Below are 26,128 nucleotides of genomic sequence, written 5' to 3'. Positions count from 1 at the left end.
GCCTTAGTACCGGTGCACACACACACTCAGTCTATTTAAAATACCAGTACGGATTGGTACATTAAATTTCAGCCATATTACATGTGTTTTATTACTGAAGATGACCTGGATCTGACAATAAACACTAGCACTACATAGTACTTTCTAATAATAATAATAAAAAAAAAAACGGAGGGGGGGCGGATGGGATGGGAAACAAAGGAGGAGTCCTGCTACAATGCTTGGTAAGAAATGTACTCATTATCTTGCCCATATAATTGTAACCCCTCTGTACAGTATTTTCATAATAAAAAAATTAAAAATAAATAAAATCTCAGGGGTTGGAATGTGGTTTAGTGGTAATGCTTGCCTAGGATGCATGAATCCCGGGGTTCGATTCCCCTGTACCACGTACACAGAAAAAGCGGGAAGCGCTGTGGTTCTGGTGATAGGTTCTGTAGATAGAGTCCTTGAGCAAAAGTTCAAAGACAGTGCCCAGGCTCTGAGTTCAAGCCCCACGAAAAAGTAGCCATCAAGTGTTCTGGAGAAAATGTTAAATGAAAAAATAATGTAGGACTGGGCTAAGCCCGCTTGGCTCTCCAAGTGCAACTAAAATACAACGTGATAGGGTGTAAGTGTCTTGGAAGCACTCCAAATAAGCCGCGTGGCATCTACAACATGAAGGCCAAAGGACTCTGGTGAACTTGAGTGCCCGACCGATTGAAGTGGTTTACCCTTTTACAACACCCCATCCAGACACGTAGTCCCCGCTTCCACGTGGCAGCACGGAACAAACTTCGTTTGTGGAAAAATGCAGATAGGGAAGGAACCAGAAACCGTAGCCGGTCCTCGTCGCCGGAGGCCCGACGAGCCCCGGGGTTTCCTCTCTCCCGAGGCGGCGGGGCGGGGCGCCCGGGGCGGCCGAGCGGGAACCTCCGGCCCGCCGCGGGGTCTGAGCTCCGGCTTCCGGCCCGGCCCGCGGCGGCGACCGGCCTCCCACCCCTCAGGGCATCGGAGGAAGTGGGCGGAGGGCCGCCGCCCGGTCCCACGCGCCTGGCTCTCCTCCAAAGCTGCACGCCACAAGCGAGAGCGGGCCTCAGGCCGCCCAGCCTCGGTCGGGGCGGTCAGGGGACATCAAGAAGGTTCTGGCGACACGCGTCCGCGCCTTTGTCCCCACTCGCGGGCCCGGGAGGGCGGACACCAGTCACCCGGGCCTTCGCACCCTTCCTTGGGCCTGGCGCCCAGCTGCAGAGCAGCTCCGTGACTGGGGCGCGGGCACCGCACGCAGGGGACGCGCGGGCCGGGCGGGGCCGCGGCCGGCGTGTGTGGGCGGTTCCCGCCAGCGCGGGTGGGGGGCAGAGCCGCGGCCACACCCGGAAATCAGTCCAGGAGGGAGGGGACGAGACTTCCGGTGGCGCAAAGCGTGTCGGGAGCGGCTTCCAGCAAACCTGTCCTCTCCGGTCTCCGGAGAGGCCGCCGTTGCTGCTGCTTCGCCTTTCACGACGTGCGTTCGGCTAAACGGCCGCAGCGACCGACACTACGGTTCCTCCGGGCTTGGCTCTGTCCGTATTCGTCCCCACGCGGCCGCCGGGGTTCTAGCGACGGCCGCGGCCGACATGTTGTGAGGCGGCGGCGCGGGTGTCTGGAGGATGGTTTGGCGGCGGCGGCGGCGGCAACGGCTGCTGGCGGCGGCGGCGGCGGCGGCGGCGACTCCGGTTCTGTAGAGCCGAGCCCACTGGGTGTCCCCCCGGTACCGCGGCCAGGCCGGGAGCCCCGGACCTTGCCTCTGTCCCCGGCACGGTTGAGGTCCGGTTGGACGACCCCTCGTAGCCGCTCCGCTTTCCGAGCGCCGCGCTTCCCGCCCCCGACCGGGGGTCCCCCGCCTCCGCCTCTCGGAACTCGCCCACGATCGGGTGCTCCCCGCCTTGTCCACAACTCCAAGCCTCCTTCCTGGGCTCGGCACCCTCTCCTCCGAGCGGGGGCCTCCCCGGGATCGCTCTCTGGGCGGCGGGGGCAGAAGTCCGGGCAGAGGAGTGGACCGGAGGCGGGGGAAGGCGGGGGGAGGGGGGCGTCTCAAGTCTGGGCTCGACCAGACAGGAAGGTACGATGGCCTCCTCCTCTGGCAACGATGACGATCTTACTATCCCCAGAGCTGCTATAAATAAAATGATCAAAGAGACTCTCCCCAATGTCCGTGTGGCCAACGATGCCCGCGAGCTGGTGGTGAACTGCTGCACTGAATTTATTCACCTTATATCTTCCGAAGCCAACGAGATCTGCAATAAATCGGAGAAGAAAACCATCTCCCCAGAGCATGTCATACAAGGTAAGTGGCTTGGGTGGGTTTTGGTGAAGATGATCCGTCGCCTGTCAAAAACCTTCATTCCTTTTAACTGTTGAGTTCTGTTAATGAGGAAGCCACAGGGACAGGGAGATCACAACTACTGGTGTCAATCTTCGCACCTTTCATTCAGCGAATGCAGGTCAACCCAAACATTAAAAAAAAAAATACTGTTTACGACCAGATCTTAAAAGCCACCAGAATTGCCTGCTTACAAAGTTGAACATGAGAATGTTTTCCCGTTGTAGTTAAAATTTAGACTGAACTTCAAGCATGAATGGAGTCAGAGCATCCCTTCCTCACCTGACCTTTTCACCAGTTTTAAGGAAAAACTTCACTTTTTGAACACAAAAAAATTCTGGGGCAGGGATTGTTTGTAGCTCAATTGGGGAGTGCTAGATTAGCCTACAAGATTCTGGATTCCAACCCCAGCAAATGGGTGGGAGAGAGGCTTAACGTTTGAGTTCAGTATAACTCTTATTGCTGTTCAATAAAGGGAGTCTATTTTCTGCCTTAAATCTGATTTGATCAGAGAACCTTCATCAACAGGTTACCAAAGTCCTCCTTCTCTTGTCTTAAGAAAAAGGTGAATGTTCCACATTTTCTCTACTTTTTTTTTTTTTTTTTAAAGACAAGTAAAAACTAGTCTGGCACCGGTAACTCATGTCTGTAATCCTAGGTAAGATTACTATTCGGGAGGGTAAAAACTGAGGATCAGGGTTCAAAGCCAGCCCAGGCAGAAAATTCCGTGAGATTCTTATCTCCAAAAAACTATGGTTCAAGTGGTAGAGGTACAGTCGAGAGCACAAAGAGGCTCAAGGATAAGTTTAGGCCATGAGTTCAAGCCCCAGGACTGGAAAAAAAAAAGTAAAAACTTTTTGTTTTGATCTTTGGAGATAAGACTTAAAAGCTTGGGTTGAAAGCTTATGTGAAAGAGTTTTTTCTTTATGGTACAGGGTCTCACTATGTAGCCCACTCTGCTTTCAAACTGTCAATCCTCCTACCTCAGTTAAGATTGCAGGGATTACAGAAGAATACTACTGCCACAGCTGGTCAGAAGATGATTTTTTTTAAATGGAACTTTTCCCTTTCCTGCAGCCATTCCAATTTCGGTGTGTGTGTGTATGTGCATATGTATTGTATGTGTGCGAATGTGTATATATTTACATATATATTCACACACTTAAGCTATTGAAATGTACTTCTGAAGAGTGCGTTTCTTCTTATTTTGGAAAGGAATGAGTTCAGTAATACGGATTTGGGATACTATTCTGATGTAGTTTTGGTGAGGGATAATTACTAGTCACAATGATTTTTTTTTTTTTTTGGTCGGTCGTGGGGCTTGAACTCTGGGCCTGGGCACTGTCTCTCAGCTCTTCAACTCAAGGCGAGTGCTCTACCACTTGAGCTACAGCGCCACTTCTGGTTTTCTGGTGGTTTATTGGAGATAGGAGTCTCACGGTCTCTCCTGCCCAGGCTGGCTTTGAACCGCGATCCTCAGATCTCAGCCTCCTGAGTAGCTAGGAGTACAGGCGTGAGCCACCAGCGCCCGGCTTACAATGATTTTTTTTTTAAAGTTGCCTTCAATTTGATGTGATAACTTTTTAGTAATAATCAATTAAAATCACAGTTTTTATTCCTTTTGAAGTTACAAAAGAATCCATCAAATTTAATCACATTCATAAACAGTTCTCTATAATTTTTATTTATTTATTTTTTTTCTTTGGGTCCGGTCGTGGGCCTGAACTCTGGGCCTGGGCGCTGTCCCTCAGCTCTTCAGCTCAAGGCTAGTGCTCTACCACTTGAGCCACAGCTCCACTTCCGGCTTTTTTTTTTCTTTTTGCTTATGTGGTGCTGAGGAATCGAACCCAGGGCCTCGAGCATGCAAGGCAAGTGCTCTACCACTGAGCCACCTTCCCAGCCCTATAATTTTTATTTTTTTGTTTACATGGATGGGGGAATCAAACTTGGGGCCTTAAACCCTTCTCTATCATTTTTATTGTGTGTGTGTGTGTGCGCACTGCTCCAGGATCTTGAACTCAGGGCCTGGTGTTGTCGTGAGCCACTGGTTCCTGGTATTTTTATTACTTTTTAATAATCTGACTTCGAGCCTGGTGCTGGTGCCTCATGCCTTAATGCTAGCTACTCAGGAGGCTAAGATCAGAGGTTTTGAGTTCTGAAGCCAACCTGGGCAGGGAAGGCTGTGAGACTCTGACCTCCAGTTAACCACCAGAAAACCAGAAGTAGCACCCTGTCTCCAACTGGTAGAGCACTAGCCTTGAATGAAAGAACTTAGGGATCGTGCTCCTAGACCCTGAGTTCAAGCCCCAAGACCAATAATAATAATAGTAATAATATTCTGACTTTTGCTGTTATTGTTAAACGGAGAACACATCTGCTCATATTGACCTTATCTATATTTTATTGTCAATATGGACAAAAGATCAAATGGTTCACTTTGATGTTTTATGTATCCTGAAAGTAAATTTAAAATATACCCTGTCTGGCTGGGTATATATCTCAGTGATAAAGTGCTTGCTTGCAAGGATCTCTGTGTATACATTATATGTATATGTGTATGTATATATAGGTGTTTGTTATCTGTGTGTGTGTAGACCCAGAGCCTTTTTCCTACAATGGAAGATGTATGTACTCTGCCATTTCAGCACATTGGAGAAAAACTGCTAGGACAAAGTATATTTGTTTTTTTTGGGGGGTGGGAGGAAGAGGAGTGGGAATAAAAGGATTTTGCTGTTAAACCCAGGCTATACCTGGAGATGCTCCTGCCTCAGTGCCCACATGCTGAGAATTACAGACATGTACCACCATACTTGGCTGCATATTTAATTCTTAAAATTAGTATTGTTTTCTGCTGGTTTAGTGTGCTGAGTAGCAAGTAAAATGAAAACCAAGTTGTCTATTTTTCCTTTTGTGTTTTTATTTTTACATTATGTATGTGATCACTCACATGGGTCACAGTATTTTCCAACATAAATTACTATAGTTTCCTTTTATAACATACAAAGAAAAGAACCTTTAGTCAACGTTGCCTTTTTAATGAAAATTGCAAAAGATTTCAAAGGATTTGTCTAATACATTTGTTTACAGTACACTAGTGGGGATGGTTCCAAAAATTAATAACACATTACAGTCTGTCTTTTTTGAGGAGAGCTTATTCTTTTCAAGCATATATTTAGATTTTTGATTGACATGATGGTATAAAAGTGCAGCTGTAACTAGCAGTATATTTAATCGTTCAACTTTAGTATATGCCAACTTCAGTTTAATATGAGTCAGAAAGTTCCAGTCTAGGGCTGGGAAGGTGGCTTAGTGGTAGAGCGCTTGCCTTGCATGCATGAGGTGCTGGGTTCGATTCCTCAGCACCACCTAAACAGAAAAAGCCAGAAGTGGCGCTGTGGCTCAAGTGGTAGAGTACTTGCCTTGAGCTGAAGAGCTGAGAGACAGCGCCTAGGCCCAGAGTTCAGGTCCACGACTGGCAAAAAAAAAAAAAAAAAAAAAGAAAGTTCCACTCTAGTTGAAATAGATTTTATGCATAAGTTCATTTATAAAGATGTTTTGAGAAGTTGTCGGTCATGATTTAAAACTCTGAGCCTGGGCCCTGTCCCTCAGCTCTTCAGCTCAAGGCTAGTGCTCTACCACTTGAGCTATAGTGCCACTTCCGGTTTTCTGGTTGGTTATTGAAGATAAGAGTCTCACAGAGCGTCTGGCTTTGTGAAACTAAGTTTTTAAAGAAATGCTTAGCTGGGTGCCAGTGGCTCAAGCCTGTAATCCTAGCTACTCAGGAGGTTGAGATTTGAGGATCTCAGTTCAAAGCGAGCCTGGGCAAGAAACTCCATGACACTCTTATCTCCAGTAAATCACCAGAAAACCAGAAGTGGTGTTGTGGCTCAGGTGGTAGAGTGTTCGCCTTGAGCTGAAGAGCTGAGGGACAGCGCCCATGCCCAGAGTTCAGGTCCCACGACCAGACCCAAAAAAATAAATAAAATTAGCATTGATATTTGGGGATATAGAATATATCCACATGGAATAATACCATGTATTTGTTACATTATGTTAATGTGCCTTTTAAAGTTGTATGGTTTTTACATGCTTGAGCTTGGGCTTTTAGTAACATTAATCGACTAGCCTATACTTTAGGCCATTGCATTTTTTCAGTTGTTTGGCTTTCCCTTGTCAAAGTAAGTTAAACCTTCTGACAAAGTTACAAAAATACCAACTAAGATCGGAATAATTGGGCTGGGAAGGTGGCTTAGAGTGCTTGCCTCGCATGCATGAGGTGCTGGGTTCGATTCCTCAGCACCAAATAAGCAGAAAAGGCTGGAAGTGGTGCTGTGGCTGTTTATTTCTTTACTAGTTTTTGTGAACACTTTCTTTTTTTTTTTAAACTAATTTGTTTATTGTGATGAAGTAATTACATAAATTTCCCAAATTTCACAGTATTTTGACATAGTGATAGTTAAAGTCACAAACACATTCTAACCTTCATGAGGCAAATTGTGTGAACACATTCTTGAATAAGTTATAACATCTGTAATATTATGGAAAGAACTGACATTGAAAATCAAGAGGTGTAAGCTCTGTGCTGGAAATTCTTCTCTCCCTGCCCCAGGAAATAGGCTGGGAATGTGGCTTAGTGGTAGAGTGCTTGCCTAGCATACATGAAGCCCTGGGTTCAATTCCTCAGTATCACAAACAGAAAAGACCAGAAGTGGTGTTGTGGCTCAAGTGGTGAGTTGTATCCTTGAGCAAAAGCAGCTCAGGGACAGTGCTTAGGCCCTGAGTTCAAGGCCCAGGACTGGCCAAAAAAAAAAAAGTTGTGAAAGCTTGAAAAAGGTAACGGAGTTTACTTCTTCATCCAATGAGTTGCTCTAAGTGGTACTAAAACACATTAAAAAAAAAAAAGCCAGATCTTTCTATACTGGTAATTTTTTGGGGGGGGGGGGGATCAGTTGTGGGGCTTCCACTCTGGGCCTGGGCGCTGTCCCTCAGCTCTTCAGCCCAAGGCTAGCACTCTACTACTTGAGCCACAGAGCCACTCCCGATTTTCTGGTGGTTTATTGGAGGTAAGAGTCTCATGGACTTTCCTGCCCTGGCTGGCTTTGAACCATGATCCTCAGATCTCAGCCTTCTGAGTAGCTAGGATTACAGACATGAGCCACCAGCGGCTGGCTATACTGGTACTTTTATAAAATACAATAAAAATGAATCACTTGAAAAGCAAAATGATAAAATCATACCAGAACCTTAGTTTTTTTTCTCGTTAGATATATAAATAATAATAGATGGGGGGGGGGTGGGAAGGCAAGGATGGTAAGGGAAAACAAAGGAGGAGGCAGCAATGCTTGATAAGAAATGTACTCATTACCTTGCTCATGTAATGTAACCCCTCTGTGTGGTATTTTCACAATAAAAAAACTTAATAAAAAAGAAAAAATAATAGACATAAAACTGTCATTTTTTTTTGGGTCCGGTCCTGGGGCTTGAACTCTGGGCCTGGGCACTGTCCCTCAGCTCTTCAGCTCAAGGCTAGCGCTCTACCACTTGAGCAACAGCACCACTTCCGGCTTTTTTCCTTTTTCTTATGTGGTGCTGAGGAATCGAACCCAGGGCCTTAGGCATGCAAGGCAAGTGCTCTACCACTGAGCCACCTTCCCAGCCCAGACTATCAAATTTTTATAAAGATTCTTAAACGCTTACTTTGAATTTCGATTTTTAACTTGTCACAACTATTACAAGCAATAACCATTACAAACCCATCTGGCACAAGTCCATGGACCACACTTCAAGTAGTCTTACTCTGAAGCTAAACCACAATCTAATCTGGAAAGTGAATGTGAAGTAATTTTGAAATTAGAGGAGAAGGAGGATTCTATGTTGCTTAAATAGTTATTCAGAATATTTTTTCCAAAGGGATATGTCTAATTTGCACTATGTAAGTTAACACATAACCAGAAGTTTTTCTTAAAATTGACCTATTAACCTTGGTAGGGTTTGTGCTAGGGATAGAACCCAGGGCCTCAAGCATACTTGCCAGGTGCTCTGCCACTGGATGATGTTTTCCTTTTGTCACCCAGCTGTTCCTGAATACTGCTAAGTATGTGCCATTGTGGTAGAGTTTGTTCTCTGCCATTACTCATTCTCTGCTGACCTGGGAGCAGTGAAACCATGGAGGGCATGGTTCCTAAAGGTCTTCAAAAACCTTTACCAGGCTAATGAGCCAAGAGCCACTTTGGCTACATCCTCTTAATGTATTTTAAGAGAACTATATTATATTCTTCCCATAAAAGGGACAAGACAATAGAGAATACTGAGTTATGTATTTTTATTTTATTTTTTGCTAATTTTTACTTTTTTTCTAAGCTAGGACTAACTGTGTGACTCAGGCTGGCCTTTAACTTGGCTGGTCCTGTCTCAGCCTCCTGAGTGCTAGGGTTACATACTTATACCAGCATAACCTGTTGGTACATTGAACAAAGGAAAAAAATTATCTATTCTTTCTTCTTATCCCACTGAAGCTAAGTAGAGCTTTTATTAGCAGCCTATGTTCCCTAAGCTAAATCATAAGCCATTATTAACAAAAATATTACAAATTCAAATACATTAGATTTTTTGAATTTTTTTAATGCCTGGCTAAATTTTTTGAATTTTTTAAAGACTTCATGCTTGACTTAGTCATGCTTGACTTAGTTGAATGGTAGAGAAAAGATATTTTCTTTAAAACCATGTGTTACTTCAGGACCTCTTGTTTTTCCTCACAGGAAATACTATGGTCTTTTTGTTTTTGTTTTTTTTTGATTGTGGGTCTTGAACTCGGCCTGGGTGAGCTCTCCCTGTGCTCTTCAGTTCAAGGCTAGTAGCTCTCTACCACTTGAGGCACTGCGCCACTTCTGGCTTTATCTATTTATGTGGTGCTGAGGAATCGAACCCAGGGCCTCATGCATGCAAGGCAAGCACTCTACCACTGAGCCACCTTCCCAGCCCAATACTGTGGTCTTCTAAAAACTAAGGAGCCAGGTGCCGGTAGCTTATGCCTGTAATTCTAGCTACTCAGGAGCTGAGATCTGAGGATGGAGGTTCAAAGCTAGCTGGGAAAGGAATATCTCTTAAGATTCTTATCTACAATTAACCACCAAAAGGCTGGAAGTAGAGTGCTAACCTTGAGCAAAATAGCTCAGGGACAGTACCCAGGTCCTGAGTTCAAGCCCCACCACCAATCAAAAAAAAAAAAGGAAGAGCTGGGTGCCTGAGGGTTTATACCTGTAATCCTAGCTTCTCAGAAAACTGAGATCTGAGGATTGTGGTGTGACACCAGCAGGATTTGAGGATCGTGGTTTGATACCAGCAGGAAAGTTTTTGAGACTCAACTCCACTTAACCACCAAAAAGCTAGAAGAGGAGCTGGGTCAAGTGGTAGTGCACTAGCTTTGAGCAAAGAAGAATCTAAGGGACAGTGCCAAGGTTCTGAGTTCCAGTTCTAATATAGACACAAAAAAGAAAGAAAGCCGGGCACTGGTGGCTCACACCTGTAATCCTAGCTACTCAGGAGGCTGAGATCCGAGGATCACGGATCAAAGCCAGCCGGGACAGGAGAGACCGTGAGACTCCTATATCCAATAAACTACCAGAAAACCGGAAGTGGCGCTGTAGCTCAAGTGGTAGAGCGCTCGCCTTGAGCTGAAGAGCTGAGGGACAGCGCCCAGGCCCAGAGTTCAATCCCCACGACCGACAAAAAAAAAAAAAAAAAAAAGAAAGAAAAATGCCTGTTCTTTGAAATGTTTCATTACTTTTAACTTATTTACAATCTACTCTTTAAGAAGTTAATAAAAATTTATCTTAGCCACCTAAACAGTTGCTGTATAACTATAAAATAGACAAAAATTACTAGAAAACAGCGACATGGAAGGGTGGGGGTGAAATAGCACAAAACTTTGTGTTCCATTGGTGAGAAAAAAGTTATATCTTACTATCATTTTTTTTTTTAGCACTGGAAAGTTTGGGCTTCGGTTCATACATCAGTGAAGTGAAAGAAGTTTTACAAGAATGCAAGACAGTTGCATTAAAAAGAAGAAAGGCTAGTTCCCGTTTGGAAAACCTTGGCATTCCTGAAGAAGAGTTGTTAAGACAGCAACAGGAATTATTTGCAAAAGTAAGTAATACATGCTGAACACTGGTGGACATGCCCATAATCTTAGCTACTGAAGAGGGTGAAGTCTAAGGTTTGTGGTTTGAAGCTAGCCCTGGCAGGAAAGTCCATGAGACGCTTATTTCCAATTAACCACCAAAAATCCAGAAGTGGAGCTGTGGCTCAAGTGGAAGAGTGCTAACCTTGAACAAAAAAGCTCAAGGCCAGTATCCAGTCTCTGAATTCTAGCCCCAGGACTGCACAAAAGAAAAAAAAGTATAGTCTCTGTATAATTACTTGATTGTAGAGTCTGATACTTAGAGCTTCCCAGTTTGACTCTGGTTTACATAAAAGTAAATTAAAAAGAGCCTCTTGAAATAATAGTTATGATTTTACTTTGATATTTTCTCAGGCAGAATGATCATTTAAAAGAAGAAAAAAGTGCTGGGCACTGGTGGCTTACGCCTGTAATCCTAGCTACTTAGGAGGCTGAGATCTGAGGATTGTGGTTCAAAGCCAGCCTGGGCAGGAAAGTCCATGAGACTCTAATCTCCAATAAACCACTAAAAAAGTGGAAGTGGCGCTGTGGCTCAAGAGGTAGAACGCTCGCCTTGAGCTGAAGAGCGTAGGGACAGTGCCCAAGCCCAGAGTTCAAGCCCCACAACCGATAAAAAAAAAGGAAGAAATATACCTAACATCCTTAGGTTTAAAATGTTAGGCTAATAAGAATACTGAGTCAGTAGGGACTGGTGGCTCACCCTAGGTATCAGGAGACTGAGATCTAATGTTTATAGTTTGAAGCCAACATGGGCAGGAATATTGGTGACACTCTTAACCTCCAATCAACTACCAAAATAAAAGCCAGAAGTGGAGCTGTAGCTCAAGTGGTAGAGTGTTAGCATTGAGCTCAAAAGCTCCCAAGCCCTGAGTTCAAGCCCTAGAACTGGCATATACACAAAAAAAAATCCTGAGTCAGATTTTATGATTAATGGCATAAAGAAAATATGGTAACATTTTTACTTTGCAGTTAAATTGGGTGGTTACCTTTATTCTATTTTTTCAAAGGGATAATAAAGCAGAGAAGGAAAAAAACTTTCCTGTTACAATTCTACTACCTAGTCTGAAGGATTAGCACCATTAGTGATATTCCTCTATTTCAAATAATTAGAGCAAGAAAAGGTGGCAAGGTAATTTTTGTATTTTGCGGGGTGGGGGTTGAACTCAGAGTCACACACTTGCTAGTACCATTAAGCCACATTTTCAGCTGTTTTTTTTTTTGGTCGTGGGGCTTGAACTCTGTTCTTGGGTTCTGTCCCTGCGCTCTTCAGCTCAAGGTGAGTGCTCTACCACTTGAGCCACAGTGCCACTTCCAGTTTTCTGAGTGGTTTATTGGAGATAAGAGTCTCATAGACTTTCCTGCCCTTTCTTGCCCAGGCTAGCTTTGAACCGTGATCCTCAGATCTCAACCTCCTGAGTAGCTAGGATTACAGGCATGAGCCACTGGTGCCAGCTTGGTTTTGTTTTTAGTTAAGAAATACTGGCTAGCCGGGCGCTGGTGGCTCACGCCTGTAATCCTAGCTACTCAGGAGGCTGAGATCTGAGGATCGAGGTTCAAAGCCAGCCCGGGCAGGAGAGACCGTGAGACTCCTATCTCCAATAAACCACCAGAAAATCGGAAGTGGCGCTGTAGCTCAAGTGGTAGAGCGCTCGCCTTGAGCTGAAGAGCTGAGGGACAGCGCCCAGGCCCAGAGTTCAAGCCCTACGACCGACAAAAAAAAAAAAAAATACTGGCTTAGGTTGGCTTTTTTTTTTTTTTTTTTTTTTTGCTGGACCTGGGGCTTGAACTCATGGCCTGGGCTCTGTCCCCGAGCTCTTTTGCTCAAGGTTAGAGCTCTTTCACTGAGCCACAGTACCACTTCCTCAGGCTGGCTTCATATTCAGGCCTGGTTGGCTTTGAATTTGAGGTCCTCCTGCCTTAGTCTTCTAGTGCTATGATGATGGCCAAGTACCGCCATGCCTGGCTCCCTCTCGCCTCTTTCACTAGGTTCTCTTAGTTGGAAGTGTTTTAGATAGAATAAAAATCAGAATTCCTGGGCTGGGAAGGTGGCTCAGTGGTAGAGTGCTTGCCTTGCATGCCTGAGGCCCTGGGTTTGATTCGTCAGCACCACATAAGCAAAAAGAAAAAAGCTGGAAGTGGCGCTGTGGCTCAAGTGGTAGAGTGCTAGCCTTGAGCTGAAGAGCTGAGGGGTAGCGCCCAGGCCCAGAGTTCAGGCCCCACGACTGGACAAAAAAAAAAAAAAAAAATCAGAATTCCTGTAAGGTACTGTAGTAGCCATTAGAACTGAGGAGTATTATTTTAAGTAAACTCTTCTAAATTAGCACCATAGCTGAGTTCCATGAAGCTCCATGGTTTTGGTTTTAATTTTAGAGACAGGACCTTACTCTGTAGCCCAAGCTGGACCAGAACTCAACATCCTCCTTCCTTCACCTCTTAAATGCTAGGATTACCTGTGTTTTCCACCACACCCCAGGAGTACTTTAGTCTGGCTGCACCAGTTTGTCCTGCAGCAGAAAACGAATCCAGTTAGAATTTTGTCTAATACTTACAGAACCCGCCTGTCCTGGTACCCTCTCCCTTATGGGTGTGGATCCCAATCCTTGGGTCCTCCAAGCTCAGGTCATTAATACCAGCTAATTTATGCCTCTTTAATGAGAGGTATGAGTCTCAGTTCCATATGATTGTTCCTTTAAACTTACAACTTTTAAAATTCCAGCCTCTTCTTTTGTTCTCCAGTTATAGCATTGGTGGCTGTCCCCTGTAGTTGACACATCTATAATATCTTAGTGCTCTCTTCATGCTTTTCCAGTTGCCTTTCACTAGCTTTTTGGGGTTTTTTTTGGAGGGGGGGTGGTTTGGGTTGGTTGTGGGGCTTGAACTCTGGGCCTGGGCGCTGTCCCTCGGGTCTTCAGCTCAAGGGGAGCACTCTACCACTTGAGCCTCAATGCCACTTCTAGTTTTCTAGTTGTTTATTGTAGATAAGTCTCACAGACTTTCCTGCCCAGGCTGGTTTTGAACCGTGATCCTCAGATCTCAGCCTCCTGAGTATCTAGGATTACAGGCTTTAGCCACTGGCACTCAGCCTGTCACTAGCTTTATACTTGGTTAACTTAAAATCCTTTACATTAAATTCCTCATTTCCATAACTAGCATAACTTCTGCCTGCTTATTACATAGAGATTGATACTGGGAGTAGAAAATAATTTCAGTTTGATTTTGAGGAAGGGTATTTGTTTGTTTGTTTATGTGTTGCTGAGGAATCAAACCCAGGGCCTCATGTATTCTAGGCAAGCACTCTACTACTAAGCCCTACTTCCAGCTCCATGACACAATTTCAGTAGACAAAAATCAGTAAATTTCTCCAGGTACTGATGGCTCACACCTAGAGTCCTAGCTACTCAGGAGACTAAGATCTGAGGATAAAGGTTTAAAGCCAGCTCAGGCAGGAAAGTCCGTAACGTTCTTTTTTTCTTTTTTTAAATTTTTTATTGAAATTAGGTGATTACATAAATTTCACATATTTCACAGTATTGTAGAATAGTGATACTTAGTTAAAGTCACAAACACATTTTAACCTTTACAAGGCAAATTGTCATTATCATGGTCTATAAAGTTTGAGTTTTGACAATACAACTATTTCTCCCACATCAGGTGATATTTACATTTTTTCCTTTTGCTTAATGTAAGCTGTTCCCTCATTCCCTCTCATTCCCTCCCTCGCATCGCTGCCTTTGAGTTGCTTAGTTCATTTTTATCAGTGTCCAGTGCAGCTGATGGGCCCCTCTGTTATATGTTTTCTCATTTCCCTCTGATTCTATGTAGCACTCTTATCTCTAATAAACTACTCAGAAAAAGCCAAGAGTGGCGCTATGGCTAGCCTTAAGCACAAAGAAGCTCAAGAGACAGCCCAGTCTGAGTTCAAGCTCCACAACTGACCCCCCCCCAAAAAAAAAAAAATTAGTAAATTTCAAGGAATGTCAATGAATAAATATACCAAGAATGAGAAAATGTTCTGTGCGTTTGATAATTTTTTTTCTTTTTTGTCAGTCATGGGACGGGAACTCAAAGCCTAGGTGCTTTGAGCTCTTTTTGCTAAGACTAAGTCATAGTGCCTCTTCCGGTTTTCTGGTGATTTACTGGAGATAAGTCTTACAGACTTTACTGTCCAGGCTAGCTTTTTTTTTTTTTTTTTTTTGGGTCCGGTCGTGGGGCCTGAACTCTGGACCTGGGCGCTGTCCCTCAGCTCTTCAGCTCAAGGCTAGCGCTCTACCACTTGAGCCACAGTGCCACTTCCGGCTTTTATTCTTTTTGCTTATGTGGTGCTGAGGAATCGAACCCAGGGCCTTAAGCATGCAAGGCAAGCACTCTACCACTGAGCCAACTTCCCCTTCCCAGCCCTCCAGGCTAGCTTTGAACTGTGATCCTTAGATATCAGCCTCCTGAGTAGTTAGGATTACAGGTATGAGCCACTAGTGCCCAGATGAGAAAAGTTTTATTTTCTAGATTTTCTTTCTTTTTTTTTAAATTTTATTTTATTGTAAAGAAACTGTACAGAGGGGTTACAATTACATGAGTAATGAGTATCTTTCTTGTTGAGCATTGTTACCCCCTCCTTTGATTTTATAGATATTCTTGACATGAAAGGTAAGAAATAAAGATTCTTTTTTTTTTTTTTTTTTGTGGTCGGTTATGGGGTCTGAACTCTGGGCCTGGGCACTGTCGCTCAGCTCTTCAGCTTCTGGCTTTTTCTGCTTATGTGGTGGTGAGGAATTGAACCCAGGACCTCATGCATGCAAAGCAAGCACTCTACCACTGAGCTACCTTCCCAGCCCTATAAAGATTCTTTGAGAAATATTTGAGTAGGTATTGCATTCAAGTACAATTCTCTTTCCCTAGTACTTGGAGCTATTGTACTGGAGAACTTTAACCACAGAATGTTTTTGGGGTTTTTTTGGTCGGTCATGGGGCTTCAACTCTGGGCCTGGCCACTGTCCCTCAGCTCTTCAGCTCAAGGTTAATGCTCTTCCACTTAAGCCACAGTGCCATTTCTGGTTTCTGGTGGTTTATTGGAGAGAAGAGTCTCACAGACTTTCATGCCTGGGCAGGCTTTGAACCATGATCCTCAGATCTCAGCCCCATGAGCCACTGGAGCCCTGCCTGAAAAAATTTTATATTAAGTATTTACATCAGAATTGTAATGTGAGTGGACAGAAGAAAGGAAAAAAGAGAAACACAAGAAGATGGAAAGAGATACTGTTGTGATTTTTGTCAACCTTTGCAGTTTTGTTTTTGTTTTTTTTTTTGTTTTTGCTGGTCCTTGGGCTTGAACTCAGGGCCTGGGCACTGTTCCTGAGCTTGTTTTTCTCAAGACTAGTACTCTACCACTGAAGCCACAGAGCCGCTTCCAGCTTTTTCTGTGTATGTGGTACTGAGGAATCGGACCCAGTGCTTCATGAATGTGAGGGAAGCACTCTACCACTAAGCCACCGTCCCAGCCTTGCAGTTTTTTAAATTGAGCTAAACTACATAGTAGTTTGGAAATATACAAGTTTGGTAAGGATTAAGGATGTTAATTGGCTTAGCTTACATTTAACCAAAGCTAAATCCGCTTTTATATCTTTAAAAAGTTATTTGTGTTTGTATTTTTAATGTCTAGGCTAGACAGCAACAAGCAGAATTGGCCCAACAGGAATGGCTTCAAATGCAGCAAGCTGCCCAACAAGCCCAGCTTGCTGCTGCCTCAGCCAGTGCATCCAATCAGGCAGGATCTTCTCAAGACGAAGATGATGATGATGATATCTGAAATTCACCAGCTGAGTTTCTGTTTCCTCTATAAATGTTTTTCCTTGCACAAGAAAACAGTGAAAGAAATGCTTATCTGTAATTTTGTATGCATCTTGGTGGACTTGCCATTGGTATTCTAGGGGTGTCTACTGTTAAGTTTCATACATTGTGTGCTATACGTGTACAAACTATCTCTTTGAACTATTGAAAATTTAAGGTTCAGTATAATAATCAATTTTGAATTTTTAATGGTGTTTATGAAATTTTGGATAGCAGTGAGCCCTTTCTTTGATCAATAAACAGTGTTAACAGAAAACTTCAAGTTTATAAAATATAGTGAAATTTATACAAAAGCTCTTAATCTGCATTTACATTTCCTCTACCCTTTTAACCAAACTAAAATTGGGAATTTTAAATTAGGTGTGATGTGGTGTATTGGATCAGGTTGGTGAAAAAAGGAGTTCATTTCTGTAGTGTCTGAATTTTTAAATAATGAGTATATATATATGCAGGCAGTAAGAATATGCTCAGATAAATATACTTATTTAGAAAAACCTCAAAAGAAGACATTCAGCTTGGAAAGGAGTGTCTTCAATAGTAGTTAACATAAATTTGGTGAGTTACATTTTTTTATTTTGTTGTTGTTTTGTGTGGAGGTAAAAGCTAGTTCTATCATGGTATAATTTATCTTGAGCTACACTATTATATTTAAAAGACTGCTCAGTTTTGAGGACTGCCAGGATTCTTATATTTCACTCCAGTTCAATGCTTGTTAATAGTATTACTTGCTTACTTAGTCCATCTGTGTTTATAGTTTTCAAGTATATAGGTGGGACTTTGAAACAATTGCTTGGGTTCCGTTGGTTTAACTGAGATTCATGAATATTCAGACCTTTGCTAGGAATAAGAAATGAAAGCTAATAAGAAAGGGTTTTTGTTTGTTTTTTAATTTAACTTGTAGTTGTAGTTTACTAGTGTTTGTTTTTAGCACTACCTATACATTTTCTTGACTAGATGGCTTAGAGAGTCCAGCGCTATCTTTTGACATGGCATTATTTTCTCCATCCTAATTGAATGATAGCTTTAAAAAGTTTGGTTGTGTAAGAAAGTGTGTCATAACTGATCAGCTCTGTATGAAACTTAAGTAGTTTCAAACTGCTCCTTAAAGGAGAAAGCTTTAATTTGGTTTCAGTAATAAAGTTTGGTAGTGATTGTTAAAGGAATCCAATGTATTGCAGAAATGGCATATTATTTGTATGTCGGAGACAGAAAGAAAAGCCACTTAAGATAATATGAAGTAATTAAATCCTATGTCAGTTGCCAAGTCATTTAAATTTCTATATTCACCAAGCCCAGAAATAGATTCTAGCTGCTAGGATTCCAATTTTAATTGGAGAGCTAAGTAAGTAAAGTTTGTGAGTATTAGATTTCTTAATGACCACATTTTACAGTTTTAGATAAAGGGAAATATTGTTATACATTTATCAAATATGTTTCCCCTACATGATAAAAAGGTTAATAATTTTGCTGAATATTTTTAAGTTGAAGTTGTTTTGAGTTACTTCCTGGGTATCAGTTCCATGAAGTATGTTTGGACAAGATAAAAGGATTTTTTTTTTTAAAGTTTTAAGTACCAAAGGTAGTCTAGTCTAGGAAAAATAGTAAGTTAATAAGTGTTGGCTTTTCTAATTTGTACTGTAACATCCTTCTACTTTCTATTTTGAGTGTATCTACTTCTCAAGTAAACAACTTAGATATTTTTCCATACTTCTTTCTTTCTGATGCAGATTCAGGTTAATTAATATTTTACTGCATCTGATGATGTATTATATGTTTAAAGTCTAGTGACTTCATTTTGACATTCTTGTGATTTCATATGCTGTATTCTTCAAGCAATAAAATTCTGATGTGTTTTATAAATTGTTCTTATATTTACTTATTTCGGGAGATTCTTATCATTTTTACTACTTTTGGGTATGTTAAAACCAAAAGACATTTTGATCATTTAGTATGTACTGGCCTCTTTTCTCCTTTCTTTAGTGTTATTTCAGAAAATGTGTTTTTCACCTTTTTTTTTTTTTTTTGTAATTTATAATTCTAGGACCAATGCATAACAAAGCTAGGTAAGCAACAGTTTATTTTTAGGTTTTAAAATCACAATTATTTGTTACTAGTTGTCAGAACTTTAGTCTTTTTTTTTGTTATTGTTGTTCATAGGGCCTTAACTCTGGGTTTGGGCACTGCCTTTCAGCTCTTCAGCTCCAGGCTAGCTTTCTACAGAACACTTAAGCCACAGGGCCACTTCCAGCTTTTTCTGCTTATGTCATGCTGAGGAATCAAACCCAGGGCCTCATGCATGCAAAGCAAGCACTCTACCACTGAGCCACCTTCCCAGCCCAGAACTTTAGTCTTTTGAAAAGAAAAGCAAAATCAGTAGTTTTGGAGAAATAATTTCTATTTTCTAAAGATTTTTTCCCCATCCCATTGAATATTACCTTTTTTCAGCAGATTATAAAATTAATGTATTAAAAAAGGTACCAGCCGGGCACCAGAGGCTCATGCCTGTAATCCTAGTTACTCAGGAGGCTAAGATCTGAGGATTGCGGTTCAAAGCCAGCCCTGCAGTTCAAAGCCAGCCTGGGCAGGAAAGTCCAATCCGTGAAACTTATCTCCAATAAACCACCAGAAAACTGGAAGTGGCACTGTGGCTCAAGTGGTAGAGCACTAGCCTTGAGCTGAAGAGCTGAGGGACAGCGCTCAGGCCCAGAGTTCAAGGCCCACAACCGACCAAAAAAAAAAAAAATACCAATTTTTAAAATTATATATGCCAGCCGGGCGCTGGTGGCTCACGCCTGTAATCCTAGCTACTCAGGAGGCTGAGATCTGAGGATAGTGGTTCAAAGCCAGCCCGGGCAGGAGAGACCGTGAGACTCCTATCTCCAATAAACCACCAGAAAACCAGAAGTGGCGCTGTAGCTCAAGTGGTAGAGCGCTCGCCTTGAGCTGAAGAGCTGAGGGACAGCGCCCAGGCCCAGAGTTCAAGCCCCACGACCGACAAAAAAAAAAAAAAAAAAAAAAATTATATATGCCAGGGCTGGGAAGGCTCAGTGGTAGAGCGCTTGCCTTGCAAGCCTGAGGCCCTGGGTTCGATTCCTCAGCACCATATAAGCAAAAAAGAAAAAAGCCGGAAAGTGGCGCTGTGGCTCAAGTGGTAGAGTGCTAGCCTTGAGCTGAAGAGCTGAGGGACAGCGCCCAGGCCCAGAGTTCAGGCCCCACAACCGGACCCCAAAAAAAAAATAAATAAAATAAAATTATATATGCCATACATACAGAACATACACAAATAAAGTTTGAATAAATCAAATGTACTACTGTTTTTAGTCTTTAGATGAAAACAGAATGGTATGAACATTAAAAAAAAAAAAAAAGAATGGTATGAACATCCCCAAAAGTCTTTCTTTTTCTTTTTTGCTGGTCCTGGGGTTTGACCTGTGGTCCTGGGTACTTACTGTCCCAGAGCTCCTTTTGCTCAAGGCTGGTGCTCTACCACTTGAGCCACAGCTCCACTTCTAGCTTTTTCTGTGATTAATTGGAGATAAGGCTCTCACAGACTTTCCTGCCCAGGCTAGCTTCAAACCAGGCTGGCTTTGAACCATGATCCTCAGATCTTAGCCTCCTGAGTAGCTAGGATTAAAGGCATGAGCCACCAGCACCCAGCAATATGCCTCTTTCATGTATCATTTTTGTGATAAATGTAACAAATCACCAAACTTAGTGGTTTAAATGATACAGATTAATCATCTTGTACCCCTAGAAATCAAAACTTTCATTGGGCCAAAATCAGGGTATTGGAAGGATTGATTTTTTTTTTTTTTTTCTAAAGGTGGTGAGGAGGCTGGGAATGTGGCTTAGTGGTAGATTGTTTGCCTAGCATGCATGAAGCCCTGGATTCGATTCCTCAGTACCACATAAACAGAAAAAGCCACAAGTGGCACTGTAGCTCAAGTGATAGAGTGCTAGCCTTGAGCAAAAGAAGCTCAGGAACAGTGCCTAGGCCCTGAGTTCAAGCCCCAGGACTGGCAAAATAAAAATAAAGGTAGTGAGGGGAGAATCTGTTTTGATAGCTTTTTCAGCTTCAAATGACTGCCTCTATTATTTATTTATTTATTTATTTATTCAGTTGTGGGGCCTGAACTCTGGCAGCTCTTAAGCTCAAGGCCAGTACTCTACCACTTAAGGCACAGCGCCACTTCTGGCTTTTTCTGCTTATGTGGTACGGAGGAATCAAACCCAGGGCCTCATGCATGCAAGGCAAGCACTCTACCACTGAGCCACCTTCCCATTTCTGTCTCTATTCTTGAGCTTACGGACCCATTCCTCCATAGTCAAAACCTACTGTTAACACATCATCTTCTCTTGAACAGTCAGATCTTTAGACTCTACATACAGCCCTTTAACTATTACAGTCAATCTCAAGATTTTTAATTTAGGGGCTGGGAAGTTGGCTCAGTGGTAGAGCGCTTGCCTTGCATGCATGAGGCCTGGGTTTGATTCCTCAGAACCACATAAGCAAAAAGAAAAAAGCTGGAAGTGGCGCTGTGGCTCAAGTGGTGGAGTGCTAGCCTTGAGCTGAAGAGCTGAGGGACAGCGCCCAGGCCCAGAGTTCAGGCCCCATGATGGACCCCCCCCCCCCCCAAAGAAAAAGAAAGATTCTTAATCACGTGTAAAGTGTGTCTTACTATATGAAGTGGATATTATGTCTAAAATTCATGATCAAGTTTACTATTGATGTGAATTTAAGGAATTTCTAGGTCTGAGCTATTATGAATTTTGCAATGGAGAACATTCTTACATGCCTTTTAGTGAGTCAAGTACATGTATACATTTCTGTTGAATGTGTACATAGGGATGGAATTGCTTGGTCATGGAGTGAGTATGCATACTTTCAGTTTTAGTATGGACTGTCAAAACAGTTTTTCAGAGACTATAGGAAATCATCATTTTAATATGTACCTTAATAATGAGCTACCTTAATCATGTCTTAGTAGCCTGAGAAGATTAACAAATTTCTCAAAATACCTAAATTTTCCAAAGTAAATGAAATTTCTACATCAGGTCTGATGTTACTTAAAACCATATTAGAGGAAATTACAAGCAATGTGCTTGTTCTTATAAGTAACACAGTAATATTGTGCATTCATTAGGTTATTGCTCCTCAGAAGAAATAGCAGTTTTAAATTAATCAAATGAAATGTTTAATAGTTTATAAATAGTATGTTCATTTAAAAAAATATGTGAGGGAAAGTGGCTCAGTGGTAGAGTGCTTGTCTTGTATGCATGAGGCCCTGGGTTCGATTCCTCAGCACCACATATGCAAGAAAAGCTGGAAGTGGTTGTGTGGCTCAAGTGGTAGAGCGCTAGCCTTGAGTTGAAGAGCTGAGGGACAGCGCCCAGACTGTCATGACCCCATGACCGACAAAAAAATGTGACAACTTTATAATTAAAATATATGAACTTTATTTAAATACATTTATATCCAAATGTCCATTAGGAAGAATTATTCAAGCTAGATAGCCCAGGAACTGCCTTCTTCTGCTCTACCTGGAGTCTGTGTTCCCAGCCCCTTGGTCACAACTCCTGCCCCACTCTCCTTGGTGCCTTGCTCCGGCCCAGAGAGTTTCATCAGTAAGCTTGTCTGGAATGAAGAGAAGAATAATGGCACAAGTGCTCTTCTCTCACTTAAAATGCGACCCAGCCTGACCTCAGGGCTGCATGCTCTTGCTTAGCTTTTTTTTTGGGGGGGGGGGGGGTCTGGTTGTGGGGCCTAAACTCGGCCTGGGCACTATCCTTCAGCTCTTCACCTCAAGGCTAGCACTCTACCACTTAAGCCACAGCGCCACTTCCGGTTGTTTTTTTTTCTGCTTATGTGGTGCTGAGGAATGGAACCCAGGGCCTCATCAATGCAAGGCAAGCGCTCTACCACTGAGCCACCTTCCCAGCCCTCTTTCTTAGCTGTTTTTCTCAAAGCTGGTACTCTCTCACTTCAGCTACCTTTCTACTTCTGGCTCTTTGCTGGTTAACTGGATTTGTTTTCCCAGGCTGTCTTTGAACCTTAACTCCAATCTCAGCCTTTTGCAGCCTCTTGAGCAGCTAGGATTGTGGGCATGAGTCATCAGCACCCAACTACTTGTCCTCATCCTATTTTCTCAAAATAAGAACACTTAGAAGGCTCGGAATGTGGCTTCATGGTAGATTCCTTACCTAGCATGCATGACGCCTTGGGTTCCATTCCTCAGTATCTCATAAATAGAAAAAGCCAGACATGCTGTGGCTCAATTGGTAGAGTGCTAACTTTGAGCACAGAGAGTCGCAGAGACAGTGCCCAGGCCCTGAGTTCAAGCCCCAGGACTGGCCAAAAAGAAAGAATGCTTAGAGCTGGTGCATACTGGTGGCTCATGCCTGTAATCCAGCAGGTTGAAATCTTAGGATCACAGTTCAAAGCCAGCCCAATCAGAAAAGTTCCTGTGAGACTCTTATCTCCAATAAATTACTCAAAAACTGGAAGTGGAGCTGTGGCTCAAAGTAGTAGAGCACTAGCCTTGAGCAAGAGCTCAGGGAGGGGCTGGGAAGGTAGCTCAGTGGTAGAGCGCTTGCCTTGCATGCCTGAGGCCCTGGGTTTGATTCCTCAGCACCACATAAGCAAAAAGAAAAAAACTGGAAGTGGTGCTGTGGCTCAAGTGGCAGAGCGCTAGCCTTGAGCTGAAGAGCTGAGGAACAGCACCCAGGCCCAGAGTTCAGGCCCCACGACCGGACCCAAAAAAACAAAAAAAGATTCTTTGCCTTAGAACCATTACATCCCACTCACTATCCCACCAGCACTTTTTTTTTTTTTTTTTTTGGGTCGGTTGTGAGGCCTGAACTCTGGCCCTGGGTGCTGTCCCTCAGCTCTTCAGCTCAAGGCCAGTGCTCTACCAGTTGAGCCACAGCGCCACTTCTGGTTTTTTTCTGCTTATATGGTGCTGAGGAATCGAACCCAGGGGTCTCATGTGTGCAAAGTAAGCACTCTAACACTGAGCCACCTTCCCAGCCCAGCAGTACTCTTCCCCGCCCCCCGCCCTTACCCCCATCCCCGGTTGTGGTGCTTGAACTTTTTAGGCTTGGGCCTGTCCCTGAGCTCTTCAGCTCAAGGCTAGCACTCTACCACTTGATTCATGGTACTATTTCTGTGTATGTGGTGCTGAGGAATCAAACCGAGGGCTTCATGCATGCTAGGCAAGCACTCTATCTCTAAGCCACATTCCAGCCATGCAGCTTGTTTTCTGAAATATGTTCTTTTCTTCTTTTGATTGTGAGGCTTGAACTCAGGGCCTAGGAGCTGTCCCTGAGTTTCTTTTTCACTCAAGGATAGCATTCTACCACCAAGCCACAGCTACTTCCAGTTTTCTGATCGTTAATTGGAGATAACAGTCTCCATGGACTTTACTGTCAGTGTACTCCTGGGGCTGACTTCAAACTGCAATCCTCACATCTGATTAGCTAGAATTGCATGAGCCATTGGCACCCAGCCTGATATATTAGTTTTGAATGTACAGTTCTATATCTCAAGAACTGAAAAGGGAAAGCAGCATAATGTAAAGGCTTTGAACTCAGAACCTCACGCTCAGCTTGTTGCTCAGCTGGTGCACAGTTTGTTCATCTTACACTCTACCACTTAAGCTATGCCTCCAGTTTGGCAATTTGCTAGTTAGCTAGATATGTAGTCTCAGACTTTTCTTTCTGGGCTGGCTTTGAACCTCAGTCTTCCAGATCTCAGCAGATAAGACTATAGGCATGAGCTACCAGTGTTCAGCCCTGATGTTTCCTTAATAATTTCCCATCTTAATGTCTTTCTTGTCTCTGTAATTTATATAAATAGGACTATTTAAATATAAATAGAGGGACTGGGAAGGTGGCTCAGTGGTAGAGTGCTTGCCTTACATGCATGAGGCCCTGGGTTCGATTCCTCAGCACCACAATAAGCAGAAAAAGCTGAAAGTGGCGCTGTGGCTCAAGTGGTAGAGCGCTAGCCTTGAGCTGAAGAGCTGAGCGGCAGCGCCCAGGCCCAGAGTTCAGGCTGCGCAACTGACCAAAAAAAAAAAAAAGATAGATAGATAGATAGATAGAAGTAGAAGTACAATAAGTTTTAGCGTGACTGGGTGATTTTTTTGTTAGGAATTAGAAGTGGAGGGGAGCCAGGTAACATCAGAAATAATACTCCTAAACGTGGAAGAAATCACATGCCTGCCACTAAGGCCTCTAAAGAGTCCCTGACCACTGAGGGAAAACACTATTGTCTCAATATGGCCTGGTTTTTTTCTTTTGTTCTTCATAGAAGATGCCATTTAACACTTGTATTGCTAATAAGCTTCTGTGAGTAATGTAGTTAAATGAAGTTACAGTGGTATTGATTTCAGAAAAATTTATTACTCTGTACAGGGTATGTTTTCTAAGTTAGATTTGCATATATAGTTGTGTATATAATAGTAGATGTACCAAATTAATTCTGTATGGTAAACATAAATGAGCAAACTAAGATTCAAAGAAATTAAGTAATACAATTGTATCTGACAAGAAATATCAAGCTTGAACCTCAGTTTAAGTAGTTATAAGTTCTATTTTTTTCTTCACTAAATTATTTTTTCCAAAGCACATTGAAATAAATGTGGTTTTTTTTTTTGTTTTTTTTTTGGGGGTCCGGTCGTGGGGCCTGAACTCTGGGCCTGGGCACTGTCCCTCAGCTCTTCAGCTCAAGGCTAGTGCTCTACCACTTGAGCCACAGCGCCACTTCCGGCTTTTTGCTTATGTGGTACTGAGGAATCGAACGCAGGGCCTCATGCATGCAAGGCAAGCACTCTACCACTGAGCCACCTTCCCAGCCCAATGAGTACATTACTTGTCAAACGTTACCCCCTCCTTTGTTTTTCTCTTACTATCCCTTCATTTTTTTCTTTCCTTTTTTGGGGGAGGGAGGTACAAGGGTTTGAATTTAGCTATATTTCAAATAGGGTTTCAAATTTGGCCAGTGTCAGCCTGTGGTCTCACAATTATCTGGAATCACCTCTCTATGTGTCCATGCCTAGCTTATTTGCTGAAATGAGGGGGTTTCACATTTGTTTGTACCTGGGCTGTCTTTACATAGTGATCCTTCCAGTCCCTTGACATAATACCCTATTTTTCATCCTAGTAATAAGCTTTCTATTATATAAATACAAAACCTGATCTAATAGCCGTGGCTCATTATTTAGAATTTTGAAATTAAGGATCACAGGGCTGTGAAGGTAGCTCAGCGGTAGAGTGCAGGCCTTGCAAGCATGAGGCCCTGGGTTCGATTCCTCAGCACCACATAAGCAGAAAAAGCCAGAAGTGGTGCTGTGGCTCCAGTGGTAGAGCACTAGCCTTGAGCTGAAGAGCTGAGGGACAGCGCCCAGACCCAGAGTTCAGGCCCCATGACCGGCAAAAAAAAAAGAAAGAAATTAAGGATCACATTCCGATCTCTGCTTCTATCTCTACTATAGAATTTATTTTTACAATATTGGTCATACTGCCTAGCAAACTGAAAAACTACAAATCCTTGTTTCACAGCCGAGACTGCTTCTTCTGTTGGGCCCCTAACTAGCCTTGCTGGTAATCCTTCCTTATTTCAGTCATATTTTTAACATTGCGTCAGTGTTTGCCTGTCTGCCTTTTTTTTTTTTTTAAATCACAACTAGTGCTCAACCACTGGAGCCACATCTCCAGTGACAGCTTTTGCTGGTGAATTGGAGATGAGTCTCACAGATTTACCC

The 26,128-nt window shown here is 42.9% G+C and overlaps 1 protein-coding gene across 1 annotated transcript; it reads left to right on the top strand.

Annotated features, from left to right (window-relative positions):
* Positions 1–1,343: 1,343 nt before the first annotated feature.
* On the top strand, positions 1,344–18,224 carry Dr1 (down-regulator of transcription 1). Its single transcript, XM_042677269.1, has 3 exons — positions 1,344–2,305; positions 10,323–10,486; positions 16,177–18,224. Exons 1-3 carry the CDS (start codon positions 2,086–2,088, stop codon positions 16,321–16,323), a joined length of 531 nt encoding a protein of 176 aa, XP_042533203.1. The 5' UTR covers positions 1,344–2,085; the 3' UTR covers positions 16,324–18,224.
* The last annotated feature ends 7,904 nt before the right edge of the window (positions 18,225–26,128 follow it).

The sequence above is a fragment of the Dipodomys spectabilis genome, unplaced genomic scaffold (assembly GCF_019054845.1).
Source record: "Dipodomys spectabilis isolate Male_0828 unplaced genomic scaffold, ASM1905484v1 ptg000002l, whole genome shotgun sequence".
Taxonomy (NCBI): Eukaryota; Metazoa; Chordata; class Mammalia; order Rodentia; family Heteromyidae; genus Dipodomys; species Dipodomys spectabilis.
Note: the sequence above shows the minus strand (reverse complement) of the source record. Positions and strands in the feature narration are given on the sequence as shown.

Coding starts and splice junctions, on each gene's coding strand:
- Dr1 (XM_042677269.1), top strand. CDS start 2,086: ATGGCCTCCTCCTCTGGCAACGATGACGATCTTACTATCCCCAGAGCT. Junction 2,306..10,322: donor CCCAGAGCATGTCATACAAG/GTAAGTGGCTTG, acceptor TTTTTTTTTTAG/CACTGGAAAGTTTGGGCTTC. Junction 10,487..16,176: donor AACAGGAATTATTTGCAAAA/GTAAGTAATACA, acceptor TTTAATGTCTAG/GCTAGACAGCAACAAGCAGA.